We start from the raw sequence: 13,509 nt of genomic DNA, 5'->3' as shown, positions 1-13,509 counted from the left end.
TGCTGAGAGCTAATTGCAAACAATGAACCCACAAAAAGAGAATGAATTAATATATTAGTCTATTATAGGAAACATTGGTTCTAGTGTTTCTATTCCACCATAGAGTAATCTCACAGTAGACTTAATTCTCCCTGTATTCATCCTTTCTCATATAAGAACCTACATAAAACAATTTTAAAAAACAATAAAAAGGATCACAAAAACATACACTCAGCTGTTCCAAAAGTGCTGCATGCCATAAAAATATCAATGCACTTAAGCTATATTTCATGCATATTTAATTTACTGTTTTCAATTATTCTCTTTCCTACTCCCAATTAGTCATCAAGTCTGCATGCATTAAAGAGGATCAAATAAACTTGAAGTCTGTGGCACAGTTTTTATTGACTTGATTTATTTATTTGCTAGCAGAGATATTCTGTGATGCGGTTTATCATCAGCCTCTAAAACGTTCACATTTTGTCACTGCCTCATCATCCTCAACAACCCCTGGTTACCTTCCTCCCTCGTCTAAACTTCTAATAAACACCTAAAAAGTCCTGAGTTTGCTTGCTGATCTGCTTTGCAAACACCTATAGATTACACTAAGCAGATAACAGATGCTGTGTGGCTTACTTTTGAGAGGAAGATTTTTGAAAAATTTGTATACATCGTGTGATATGAGTAAATTATAATCATACATATTTCCAGAGATAATAATGAAATCAAGTATTTCTTTACAGCATTAACTGCTGAATACTTCTGCTTCGGAAAGATGTTTGAGTATAGTCCTGAGCATGAAATGGTCAAAAATTTTTAGGAGAAAAAATGAAAGAGTCTGTCTACCTAGACACAAATAGGTCCTGCTGAACACTGAAAAAAATGGAATAGAGGAGGAAATCCTCATACCTCAGCCACACCCAAAGACTAAGGCAGTGAGCGCAGCAAGGTGCATGCTGTGTTTGAAGTGGGGCTGTACAGTTTACAACAGCTGTCAGAAATAGCCAGGAGGAACACGCAGAAGATTCATTTGTATGCACTTGCACAGCAAGCAATCTTCTTACTATTTTTATTAACACAGAAAAAAAAAAAAAGGAATTTTCAAAGTATATTTCAGATATGAAAGGCAGTAAAGGTCTTAAAAAAAAAAGCACAGTTAGACTAACACCAAGGATTTAACACCTTAAAACAAATAAAAATGTAGACCTAAAGAGCGTTCATTCCTAAAAGAAGAGGTGGGGAATGTTAAATAACAGATTAACTGCATGGCTAAGAAGACGATATTGTAGAGTAGTGCTATCTCTAACGATAAGCACTAGTGTCAGTGAAGTGCCAGCTTTCAGCAAGGGAATGACTGCATCGTACCAGAATGGTTCCTCCGCCATTAAATGCATACCTGAACGTTTCATGAAGGTATTGATGCAAGATGCCATTTGCAAACCATGAGCTGTCTGAAGGACTCACAGGAATCAATAGCGCTGGGTTTCTATTATGAATTATGCATTTAGTCTTTGCACAACAAAAAGCACTTCTTTCTACACTGTACTACCAATGTATCACTGCAACACAGCATGCAATTTTGAACACAGAGCTTTAAAACAGTAGGTCTAAAAGCATTTTGTCCAGCTAGTTCTAAAAGCCTTCTTGCCCATAACACCTTTACAAGTGACTTTTGGGGCAACTAATGAATGTGCAGGGATGCTGCCCACTGCTCCTATTGCCAGCACGCTTCTTCCTAGGTCCCACTGGTTGAGGGTCCCAAGGCAATCCATGCTGCTGGGGGCAGCAGGTGGCAGTGCCCTCTGCAGCGCCATGGGCAGGACAGGCTCCCTCTCAAGGCAGCTGCTCAAGGCACCCCAGGGTCCCATACTGCTGCTGGAAGGTCAGTTAAGAGGTGCTCTACAACCTTTCCTTCAACGAAGAAGGGAACCACTTTTGCCCAGGGAAGTGGCAGCATCACCATCCCTGGTGGTGTTGAAGGAAAGGTTAGACCTGGCACTTTGGGACTTGGTTTAGTGGGTGGCATTGGTGGTAGGTGATGGTTGGACCAGGTGATCTTGGAGGTTTCTTCCAACCTTAATGATTCTGTGATTCTATGACAAGAGAAAAATCATATTCCCTTTCCACCTTTCCCTATATGTCCATTACATACCTCTATTTCCCATCGGAGCACCGATCTAACCCGTCTCTGCTCACCTTGCCATTAATCCCATTTTTCTGTACACAATAATTTCTGATAAAGAAACTAAGTACTTCAAAACATCTTGTTTAACCTGCCAAGACTAAGCTGTAGTGCTACAAAAATATTTTTCAAACTGATTTGAAAAACTAATTGAACGACAAAGACAAATTTGTCTGCTTTTACTCATTTTTCATCATCATCTTATTTCTTTTCCCTCTTTTATCTCATTTCTACTTATATTTCACACATTTTTCATTCCTTCCTCAGGCTTCAGGGGATTCAAAGGCATTTAAAGAAAAATTTTTGTGCTTTAAGGGAAATCAGATTTCATTTCAGACTCTTTAACCATGTGTGAATGATACACCACAATGAAAATCTTTCTCTTTCATTAATTTAGCCAGTTTTGTTATGTCAGGTGCTACTTACTGCTATAGCAAGCACTAGAATTTAACATACTATTTTGACAGCAGAGAAGTGAAACGCTAGAAGCAGAGGCACATTGTGAGAAGTTAAAAGATGAGATCCCCATTGCCACCCTACACTGGAATGTGAGTTCCTCTCTGGAAGCTCGTACCACAGCAGCAGGTAAAGCCAGTATCTCAGCTCTCCATCAGACATTAAACAGTAGCCTCCATGAGTGCAATACTCTTACCATCCCAACGAAAAAGCATTAAAAATTATAAAGAAAATATCAGCATTAAAAAAAAAGTGGTGGCAGTCCATGTGATCATGAACTGTGGTATACAAAGAACAGCTGAATTTTCTAAATAACGATTACTTATCTATCTCTAAAGCTATGTATCTAGAGATTGTTTGCAGGAAATATTTCTGCAATGACTGTGGCTCTAGTTTAGCAAAGTACACAAACACATGCTTAACTGGTCAGCTGAACTGCCAAGGGATTAATCTCACACGCTGCGGCTCAGTCTGCGCTTCTGTGCTTTGAATCCAGTGCAACTACAGATGGACAGCAGAGGGCAGAAGGGTAAATATTTCTCAGCCATGTTGTTGTTTGTGGTTACTCAGCAAGTCCCTTAAAAGCAGAATTTAATTAGAAGAAGGACGGTAGGCTTCCATGCCATCCGCCCAACAAGTGATGGTACCCCATAAAAGCATCATGCTGTTGACCTAGAAAAAACTCTTTTGAATATACTGCTATAGAGGAATAAAAGTCCGGTACTTTCCCAAGGACATTAGGTTGCAAGAGAATAGAAGATTAATTACAATGGGCAAGGAAAGAACTGAAGCAGGGAAAAAGTAAAAAGAGGCAAGAGGAAGAAAGAAAAAGGGGAAAAACAGAAAAGAAAAACAAAAAGGAAACGGGAGAGAGAAAAGGAAGCAGGGGAGATAAAACGAACGTACATAGGATGGAAAAAAAATAAAGTGCAGTCCATCCCCATGTCTGTAGTAGGGGTTCTGTCCACACACATATTAAAGTCAAGCTTTCCACAGTCTCTCCTAGTTTCTGTGATCACCTTTAACCTTTCCACAGTCTCTCCTAACTTCTGTGACCATTTTTATCCTTCCCATTTCTTGTTGAACCATAGTACAGTGACAGATAAAGCACACTGACCTAAAGTGCTTAGGTTACCTACAGATAAGGTGATCCAAGACACACGGAGGGGTCTCTTCTCACTATAACCCAAATTCAATGTAATGTATAGACCAGGAGAGCTTTAGTGACTGCCCAAAGTGCGTTCATTTATGGTGCTACTTTCCCTGCATTCCATCCATTATCATGTATTTTCTAAATATGCCCTTGTGTCTTAAGAGAGAGCATCTGAAGGATTCATTTAATTTCTGTGCAAGTCATGGTCCTAGAAATAATGCTGTAAGAACAGAAAATTGACAACTGTATCATCAACTGCTTTCGGACTGAGAATTTCCCAAAGATAAAGTTGAGTTGCTACATAAATTCCCAGCTAATGGAAGAACCAGTGTCAATTATCGATTTTTTTTGTCAAAAAGTGCTAAACCACTATCCATCATTTTGGCAGTTTAACATCTTTATCGGTGAGATGGACAGCAGGATTGAGTGCGCCCTCAGCAAGGTTGCCGATGACACCAAGCTGTGTGGTGCATTCCACACGCTGGAGGGAAGGGATGCCATCCAGAGGGACCTGGACAGGCTGGAGAGGTGGGCCCATGTGAACTTCACGAGGTTCAACAAGGCCAAGTGCAAGGTCCTGCATCTGGGCCGGGGCAATCCCAAGCACAAACACAGGCTGGGTGGAGAAAGGATTGAGAGCAGCCCTGAGGAGAAGGACCTGGGGGTCTTAATTGATGAGAAGCTCGACATGAGCCAGCAATGTGAGCTTGCAGCCCAGGAAACCAAACGTATTCCAGACTGCATCAAAAGAAGCGTGGCCAGCAGGGTGAGGGAGATGATTGTTTCCCTCTGCTGGGCTCTTGTGAGACCCCACCTGGAGTCCTGTGTTCAGCTCTGAGGCCCTCAGCACAAGGGGTCCATGGGATGTACTAGAATGAGTCCAGAGGATGATCAAAGGGCTGGAGCACCTCTCCTATGAGGACAGGTTCAGGGAGTTGGGGTTGTTCAGCCTGGAGAAGAGAAGGCTCCATGGAAACCTTATAATGGCCTTCTTGTACCTAAAGAGGGCCTACAGAAAAGCTGGAGAATGACTCTTTGTCAGGGAAGGAAGTGATAGGAGAAGGAGTAATGGATTTAAATTTAAAAAGGGTAGATTTAGATTAGATATTATGAAATCATTTACTTTAAGGGTGGGTGGTGAGGCCCTGGCACAGGCTGCCAGAGAAGCTGTGGATGCCCCATCCCTGGAGGTGCTCAAGGCCAGGCTGGATGGGGCTTTGGGCAACCTGGTCTGGTGGGAGGTGTCCCTGCCCATGGCAGGGGGTGTGGAAATGGATCTTTAAAGTCCTTTCCAACCCAAACCATTCTGTGATTCTATGAAATTGTATTTGTGTAAGTTAACAATCCTTTACTTGAATTCTAAAGTGAGCAATCTGAGATGAATATCAAGGCCAGCAATACACATACACACATGTATATATTTACCTCTAAAATCACACCAAAAACTATTTGAAGATGAAGGCCTAATGCCACTGACCTTGTCAAGCAAGTCAAATGGATTTAGTCTGAACTCTTCACCCGATTGCCTTACAGGTTTAGAGTCTAAATCCTTTCTAAGCTACTCCCAAGAGGCAAAATGTATGTCAACGATGACTGTGCATGTTTTAAAATTGTTGAAAATAATGGTATGTATAAACGTAATTTTCGGTATACTGCTCATCTGTTAAAACAGGCATTGTTTTAAACTGGTATTAAAGGATTGTTCTCCAAAAAAGCTTCCAATGGGGTTTTTCACATCCCACAGAAAATTAAACCTGCATCTTTAAAAGGTATCTTTAATAGAGAAAATAGCCCCTACAAACACAGTCACAATTATCTTCAGTTATAAGGAGAAATGCATGATGGTTAATTTGGAGAATGAATTTTGCTGCCAGACTAATGATAATCTTCCTCTGTTTTGTTTTGGTTTTGTTTTTGTTTTTTTTTCTCTTTAAATCTAATTTGCCTGAAGTACTGTACAACAGATAAATTTCTTACGCTGTAAATCTGGAGTAAAATCCAGAGAACTCCCAGAAGGGGACAGAGCAGGTCGGCAGCCTCTTTGTCTCTTCTCATTAGCAGGCAGACTTGCACAAGAGCATGGGACCACTTGGGTATCCCAGGACCAGGACAAGGAGGTGTCTAAATAAATGAGGTACTGGGAGCAGCTGTTTCTACACAGCACAATTCCTTTGGGTCTAGGAAACCCGTAAAGGAAAACCTATTGGTATGAGCAGTATTTAGTGCCATTCTGAGGCTCCGGACTCTCCCTTCTCACAGAGAGGTTATGCAGAGCAGCTGCTCGGAGGCTGATGTCAGGAGCAATCCTGATGGCTCAGTCATGGCAGCAAGAACTGAAACTGCACTTAGCAAGAGAAAGTTCTCTTTCTATTGCTAAGAAAAATGGGGAGCAACTTAATGTCTGGGCTCTGTTAGCCCACAGAGTCATGCCATTTCCAAGAGGTACCCTGATTTCAAATGTTTAAAAGATGCAAAATTATAATTCTGCATCCTCTCAAGATTTAAGGAACCATAAAAGTTGATTTAAAACATCCCTGAAGAAATTGTGGTATGCTTCAGCATCCAATATTTATCAAGTAGCTATAAGCGCAGCCACAAGAAACAAAGAGATAATTAAGCCACCCCCTTAAAAAATGCATTTTTCTCTAAATATGAACACAAGCAAATCTTTCCAACAGTGTCTGAACATTATACTCATTAATTAAATCTCAACTCTGACAGCTTGCAGATACGTTTTTATTTAATGGGACTTCTACGTGAATTCAACCTCTGAAAAGAAATCAAAGCCAGTTATGTTAAGTAATTATACAATCTGTTTCTCCAGAGAAATGTCTGGGCTCGACAGTTGGCGCTGAACAGCAGATTAAATTTAGAACTGAAGGACCATGCAGCAAAGGTGAACTCGCAGCCTTTAGTTCTGTGTTGACTAAAAGCTGTACGTGTTGTTAAACTGATGTGCCCTGTCCCTGAGACCAAGTTCACTACTTATTCGAAAGAAAGATGTTGAAAAGGGACTTCCATCCCTAGACGGTCTCTGTTTCTAATCCATGAGCAACACACTGATGTCACTGTCTGATCTAGAGTTATCCTTCTCAAGGTCACTTCCCTCACCTCAACACAGTACTTAAAAATTATTTTCATCTTTTTTTTTTTTTTTTTTTTTTAATTTGCCTTAGCTGTGTTGCTACAGCCATGGCAGTCTAATGCTAGAAAAAAGTCAAGCATTGTAGAAAGAAATAGTGTCCCTTAAACTTTGTCCCATTTTAACTTCAAGTGCAAGTATTCAAACAGATCACCCAGGGTTATCAGACAGCAGTATTTCAACTCCCCCATGACTCCTTGAAGACAGAAACCTTGAGATTTACATCTTGCTAGTTTGACTTCCTTACTATATGCAATGCAACTGCATACCAAAATCAAACCTTTTGTAAAATGCATGATCACTGCTGCAATAATCAATCATCCAGACATCACAGAAATATCAACTGACCTTCATGAGATGTTGATTTATCCATTTTGTGAAGGTCTTCTTCTGTACTTTGTCCCGTTCATCTGGAGGTAAAAAGGAAAAAGACAAGGGTTTTCAACACCTCTACAAATGATGCAGAAGATTTTTTAGTAACAGCTTTAAAAAATAGCATTCTAATAAGGTTTAAAAAGAGAATAGCTTGTAAAAGCTCTGAAATATCTAATTAAAATAATAGCATACAAATGTTTTTGGCGGGACAGCGCAGAATGTTATTGAGCAGAAGTTCCAAGTGAACACCTCCAAGGCTACAGCCCTGCTGTTGGAATAGGAGCACTATTAACAGAAATACAACTTCCTAAGAAAAGTTGACCATTCATAAAATGAACTAAAAAGATGAAAGCGCGCTTTTAAGAGCTACAAATACCACTTCCAACCTCTATAAATGATTCCAGCTTCTGTTAAATGATCACAGTATTTACCAATAGAAAATCCCTTCCTGTATGAAAGCTGGCTTTCTGGTCACTGTGCTTTTTGACTGGAACATCACCTTTGTTCCGACATGCTTTATAGTCAGAGAAAGCACCTTGTTTCTTTTAAACCTCTACAATATAAACAGCTCTGAGGCCCAGCTACTGCCGACAGCTTGCTCCGTGGTGTGGCAGCTAGCATCAGTGATTGCCCACAACATGCCAAGCAGAAGTAACAGGAGCAGCAGGGTAAGGAAGCATCCCACCACGGATGGGATGTATGCACACGTACTGTACACAGCCATGCTAAAGAGACAGTGATGATCCCCCAGCCCAAAAGCCTGGTGTGGTCATTAGGTGGTACAACTGCTACGGAGCCACCCGGTCCCAGAGCTCCCCAGAGCAGGAGCTGCTGTGCATTGGGACTGGGACCATCTGTGCAAGCCTAAAATAGCCAGATCCCTTAAGACCCCCTACAACAAAACTGCAGCTGTTTCATTGACTTGGGCTATTTGTAGCGCAGCTGAGGAGGAGCAAGGAGCTCAGGTAGCCAAACAAGACCCTTTTGTCAGCTGCAGCCATCACTAGAAGACTGAATCACACCCTGGATTTTACATTCAAATATTGTTTTCGTATTGGTCAAAGGTAACAGAAGTAAAATTGGTAGCTAAAAAATTATGGGAGGTGCACATCCATGGACATTGAAGTCACTGGTGTGGTACTGAAGCCTTTCCAAATGGCCTGCGATCACACACTGGGCCATGAAGAGCATTGCTTGCTGCTCCTCACATTTGTGAGGAAGGAGATCTCAGGAACTAACTCAAAAACAAGGCAAGCAAAAGCCTGTGAAGCTTCCTACAAGCTTGTATACATCTTTCCATGTGAGATCCACAGGTGATTTTTTGGGCCTTTTTTTTTTTTTTAATCCTTTTATAACACCTCTAATTCCTGCATTCACTGCGGTGATGAGTCTGTGCAGTGCACTCATACATTTGGCTCTGTACAGAGCAGGAACTGTTCCCAAAACACCTTTTCCATACCACTCATGATCTCTAAGTGTCTAGCATATTCTGTTTCCCTCTTCACAGCTCCACGCAGACCTATACCAGTCAGTGACCCAAAAAGAGAATTAGGAGACCACCTAAGAGCAAATACACAGTGTGTGAGGGAAAAATCGGACAGAGTAAAAAACCTTTTTGCTATGTAGACATTTTCCTATAGCCTTCATCCAGGAAGGCAGCATTTCCAGCACCAGTAATTTCTCCGAGGAAGGTAGAAGCCCTGGCTTGGCAGATGTAGAGAGCGGAAAAACAGAGAAATGAAAGATCCAGCACCAATTTCCCTTAGAGCTGTGCCATTACGGGTAGCTGTTGTAAAAGGAACCCAACTTTTCTGAACTGCAGGTACCAGCCCACGAGCATACAACGTGCCTTTTTTCCTAAGGTAACCTTCAGCTGGTTTTGACTAACCACCACAAATGTTTACAGCTGAGAAAATGTTACTGGGACAACAGGAAAAAAAAAATAATCCCCCAAATTCCCTTCCATGTATCTTGTTAGAACATGTAGTGACTATTAATTTCAACCCTACCTTCAATTAAAATGCCAATAGAAGTAAAAAGTGATGCTTGCTCCCCATATTCCTTTTATATATGAATATCAATTACTCTTTTCTACGCTTGTAGAGAAATTTATAGGTCTGACATATACAAATGTGTAACAAGGAAGAAAACTGCCGCCTGTAATGCCGAGAAAAACACCAGAATAAAAAACACTTGTGGTTTTTAATCAAAAAACAAACAGACAAGAAAACGCCAGTTAGGATGAAGGCGCAGTGCGACAGTATTTCATGTGCTGACCTCCAGGTAGAGCACAGCGAAGCCAAGTGAAGGAACTAGCAGACAGGCAGCCTACTGCCAGAGTAAGGCACAGCTAAGAAGCAAAAGCCATTCAAAGCCTCTGGTGAGAAGTTTTCCCCACGGAGAGCCCTGCTAGCTAGCAGACGTAGCTCTAATGCCCTTCCACTGCAAAGCAAACCTGCTGCCGCGCCACTGACCCATGCAGCACATGAGCTCCACCAGCTTTGCGCTCCGGTCCTTTTCATCTTTAGCGAACGGTCGCATTCTTCCCTTCAAAACCTCACAGTTCCCTTCCAGGGAAAAGCAAGCCGAGCCCAGGGCTTCTCCTAGCTGTCAGAAAGTAGGAACTCCCCTTTAAAAAAAAAAAAAACACGAGCAAACAGCCCATCGGCTGTTACAGCACGGAAAACCGGCGAACCCTCTGGATTTAAGTCGCTATAGGCATTAAATGAAGCATGTATGCTTGTTTGTTCTGAACTTTGGGTGCAGTAAGGCACATTTGAGTACAAACGTTGAGCTTTTCGAACCAGGAAGTCTGTTTTGCCTCTGTCAACAGCGAGTGGCAAGGCCAGCACGTCATCACGAAATGTGCGGCGGCGGTGCCGCCCCAGCCGAGGCAGGGTGCAGGTGAGGCAGCTGGAGAAAGACAGCACATCTCGGATCATCTGATCCATAGATCATAATACGAAGCCCTCAGTGGTTAAGTAATCAACTGGAGCTTTACCTGTTATTGCAGACATGTATCAGACATACAAATTAAGTCTCCTGTATTTTATATACCTCTGAAACTACCCCAACAAAACATCCGCTGCCTTCATAGGCTGACACCTACTTTACGGATCTATACCACAGCGCAGGTCCAGGTTTGCACTTCTGTGGCTAAAAAGCAGTTGTCAGAACTAAGGCATCTCATTGCGTGTTCCCAGCCAACGCCCTTGGATATAACCCTTGGATACGACAACGCCCTTGGCTTAACCCTTAGGTAGCTCTGTGTGAAGCCAGGAGTCGACGATCCTCACCGTCCCCTCCAACTGGGGTTACGCTATGCCTGTGATCGATCCAGATGACAAATTCAGGGGCCAGATCCTTCTGACACTGATGCCCCCTTCACAAATCCTCCTTGTCTGCATGGACTGCTGCACCTGCGCATTACAGCAGCTTCTCAGGACAGTTTTCCTACTGGAATTACGCCAAAGTCAACACCTGACGTTGACCACCCTTGCGATGCCTTCCTGGAGAGCAGCAGCCAAGCATTCCTCCGTGCTGAAATGCAACCCAAAACCATCTTTATCTCTCTAAACCCCCGGTTTTCTAGATGTGCTGCAAATTTCTGTACTTCTTTCCTCTTTCCAATGGTGACGATATCAAAGTTGGGAGTCTCTCCACTACTGACAGACTTGAAAAACATTATCTCCTTTGCTTAGGCAGCTTTTTGCATTGATAAGTTAAGTTTGCCTCTCTGCTGATAATTTGTTTGCCTACATGAATGGCCAGATATGCAACAGGTTTGTCTACATTTATCCAGGTATTTACAAAAGCCCTGTCATGAGTTATTTCTTACTTATGTATTAACACACTCATTTTTTTTGCACATATTGCTTCTATTTGTAGGACTTACATTAAAACTCAAAAAAACCTGTGTTGAAAGAACATTGAACATTACTAAGGTTGCAAAATGAAGTACTCAAAAGTAGAGTGAAAACCGGAATTAAAACTGGCTGTGAAACCTTAATAAAACCCTCTTGGGAATATGCACTATAACATTTAATCAAATGACCACTTACTTTTCACTAGACTACCGTCTAGTACATAGAAGGGATGCTATTCATTTAAGGAGCAGTTATTCAATAATGTATTTCATGTCACTGTTGCATACAGAGCACCAAACCTTTTCACTGTTCACTCTTCAAGCTGGGAAGACAAAATTCACTTTGTTACAGGCTTTCTTCTGGTATTCCTAAGTATACTGATTGAATGCATAGTACGGAATAATTTCTTGTCCAAAATTTCTAGGAAAGGAGGGGGATATTATTTCCATTTTGTAGAGAAAAGAAAAGAAAGAGATATAAAAGCTGAGTACTGAGACACTGAATATATAATTTTTCAGAGAAGTCTGTTCAGAGGTTAGTTCTCCTCAAGTTCTGTTGCTCAGCACGTCCACAAACTAGACCCTGCTATCTCAAATATTGCACGCAGAGCACAATTAATGAATCACCTCTTGAGAAAACATCTGCTTTATGATACTCCCCCAGGATTAGAGAGCTACAGAATACACAAATCCAGCTCTTCAGGCAGTGTTGAAATGCTGTACCTACGAGGCCTTCCTCTCTGCTCCTGCAAACTCAGTGTTACCTTCTCACATGCCTCCCAAGGCCTGTACCAATTAGTCATGCTCCCTCAGGAATTAAGAGCCAGAGGGCACCCAACAAACCTATCAGAGTCTGGAGTAGTCTCCACAAGGTAAAAGTCTCAATTCAAGCATGTCGAGTTAGAAACAAAGGATATTTTACAGGCAAGTGCTGAATAACCTTACGAACATGCAATCTACCAGCTTTCATATCGTTCGTGGGTATTGGGTATTCTTAATTATAGCAGGTTTTTAAAGCACACACATCATCTGTAGGCTGTGTGTATCGACTTGGACTATCTGAAATAGTAATTCTGCAAAACCAACCCCTGTTAGAAAACCTGGGATTATCTTTGATCCTGTAAAGTATCCTGAACTAGATAAATTTAGGAATTAATGAATTAGAGCTACAATATATAATACAGTGAAGTGTATGACTACGTACCTAATGCTATGAATTGTGTTATTGCATGAAATTTTCATCGAGATATGCAGCATATAAAATCCTACCATACTTTGACAATGATTTCCAATGATTAAAATATATACCCCTTCTGCTACAAAAAATACCAAGACTGAATTAGCATTCACTTCTTGAATAGCTAACAAACTGGCAGCTATGGTGAAGTCTTGCTAAATTGCTAACAAGTTTCCGAAGCAGTATTAGGGGTCTTGTACGGGGATCTCTGCATATCCAGCCTGAGACCAGAAGCACCGAGTGTGGAGGTGTCACAGTTTCAGGGCCTGTTGTAATGGGGGCGACATCTACTTATATGGAAAGGACTATTGGAAATCAGGGAACTCCCACATCATTTTGAACAGTTTTTGTCTTTGAAAAAACAGACCTCTGCAAAATACTTAACTATTTAGTCACTCAGAACTGGAGCGGTAATAAAAATTCAGTGTTTGTCCTGACAGAGTAGCTCCTCACCTAAAGGATCCCCAAGAAGTTCTTGGTATTTACCCAGGATTTGGGGAGGGGGTAGATATGACAGTTTGCTCAGAGTAATCAGCTCAGTTGGTGACCCAGCCTCCTATGAGTTGTTTGCTTCCTTCACAAAGTGTATTTCACTTCACATGGTGTTTCAATTTCTATATTTCAAAAGGACTACTTCATGAATTTTAATACAGAACGGTGCTGTTCTAAAATCAGCTCATCCTGAAGTGCAGGAGATGTTTGTCAAGCCGTAGAAGTAACATTTCATATTTAATCACCTTGATAATTTTTTCTTTTTTAACAGCTCCCCGTTGGGTGTATAAAATCAGCACTTACAACACTCCTTGGTTACGTCTCTGCTGGTGTTCCCGTAGCAGGACAGCTTGGGGAGCAGCACTGGCTGTTTGCAGGAGTTTGCCTTGGCGACAGCATCACGTTACTGCTTTTTTTAGAAAGACTGAATGGAGGCCTTGTCAGCCAAATACAAAATACGAGGATAAATGCGGACGGACTGGTAAGGTACAGAGTTTAGATACTACAGAGGAAGCCAGAGAGTAAGGGCATGGAGCAAGGGAGAGACACAGTAAGCATGTGAGAAAAAGAAATTTCAAAACTACATTTCATGAGTCGAGGCAATGAAACTTGGATAGGAGAGTTCAAG

At 41.6% G+C, this 13,509-nt stretch overlaps 1 protein-coding gene across 7 annotated transcripts in view; it reads right to left on the bottom strand.

Moving 5' to 3' along the window:
- The window catches only part of LOC311207660 (dystonin-like), a 265,958-nt gene that overhangs the window by 200,592 nt on the left and 51,857 nt on the right, over positions 1-13,509 (bottom strand). For all 7 annotated transcript variants that reach the window (XM_084283802.1, XM_084283805.1, XM_084283804.1 and 4 more), the window contains exon 2: positions 7,261-7,322. In XM_084283802.1, coding sequence (XP_084139928.1) covers positions 7,261-7,322 — 62 coding nt within the window. The remainder of the gene's footprint in view (positions 1-7,260; positions 7,323-13,509) is intronic.

The sequence above is a fragment of the Netta rufina genome, assembly GCF_964035555.1.
Source record: "Netta rufina genome assembly, chromosome: 3".
NCBI lineage: Eukaryota > Metazoa > Chordata > Aves > Anseriformes > Anatidae > Netta > Netta rufina.
This window is presented reverse-complemented; position numbering and strand designations above follow the sequence as displayed.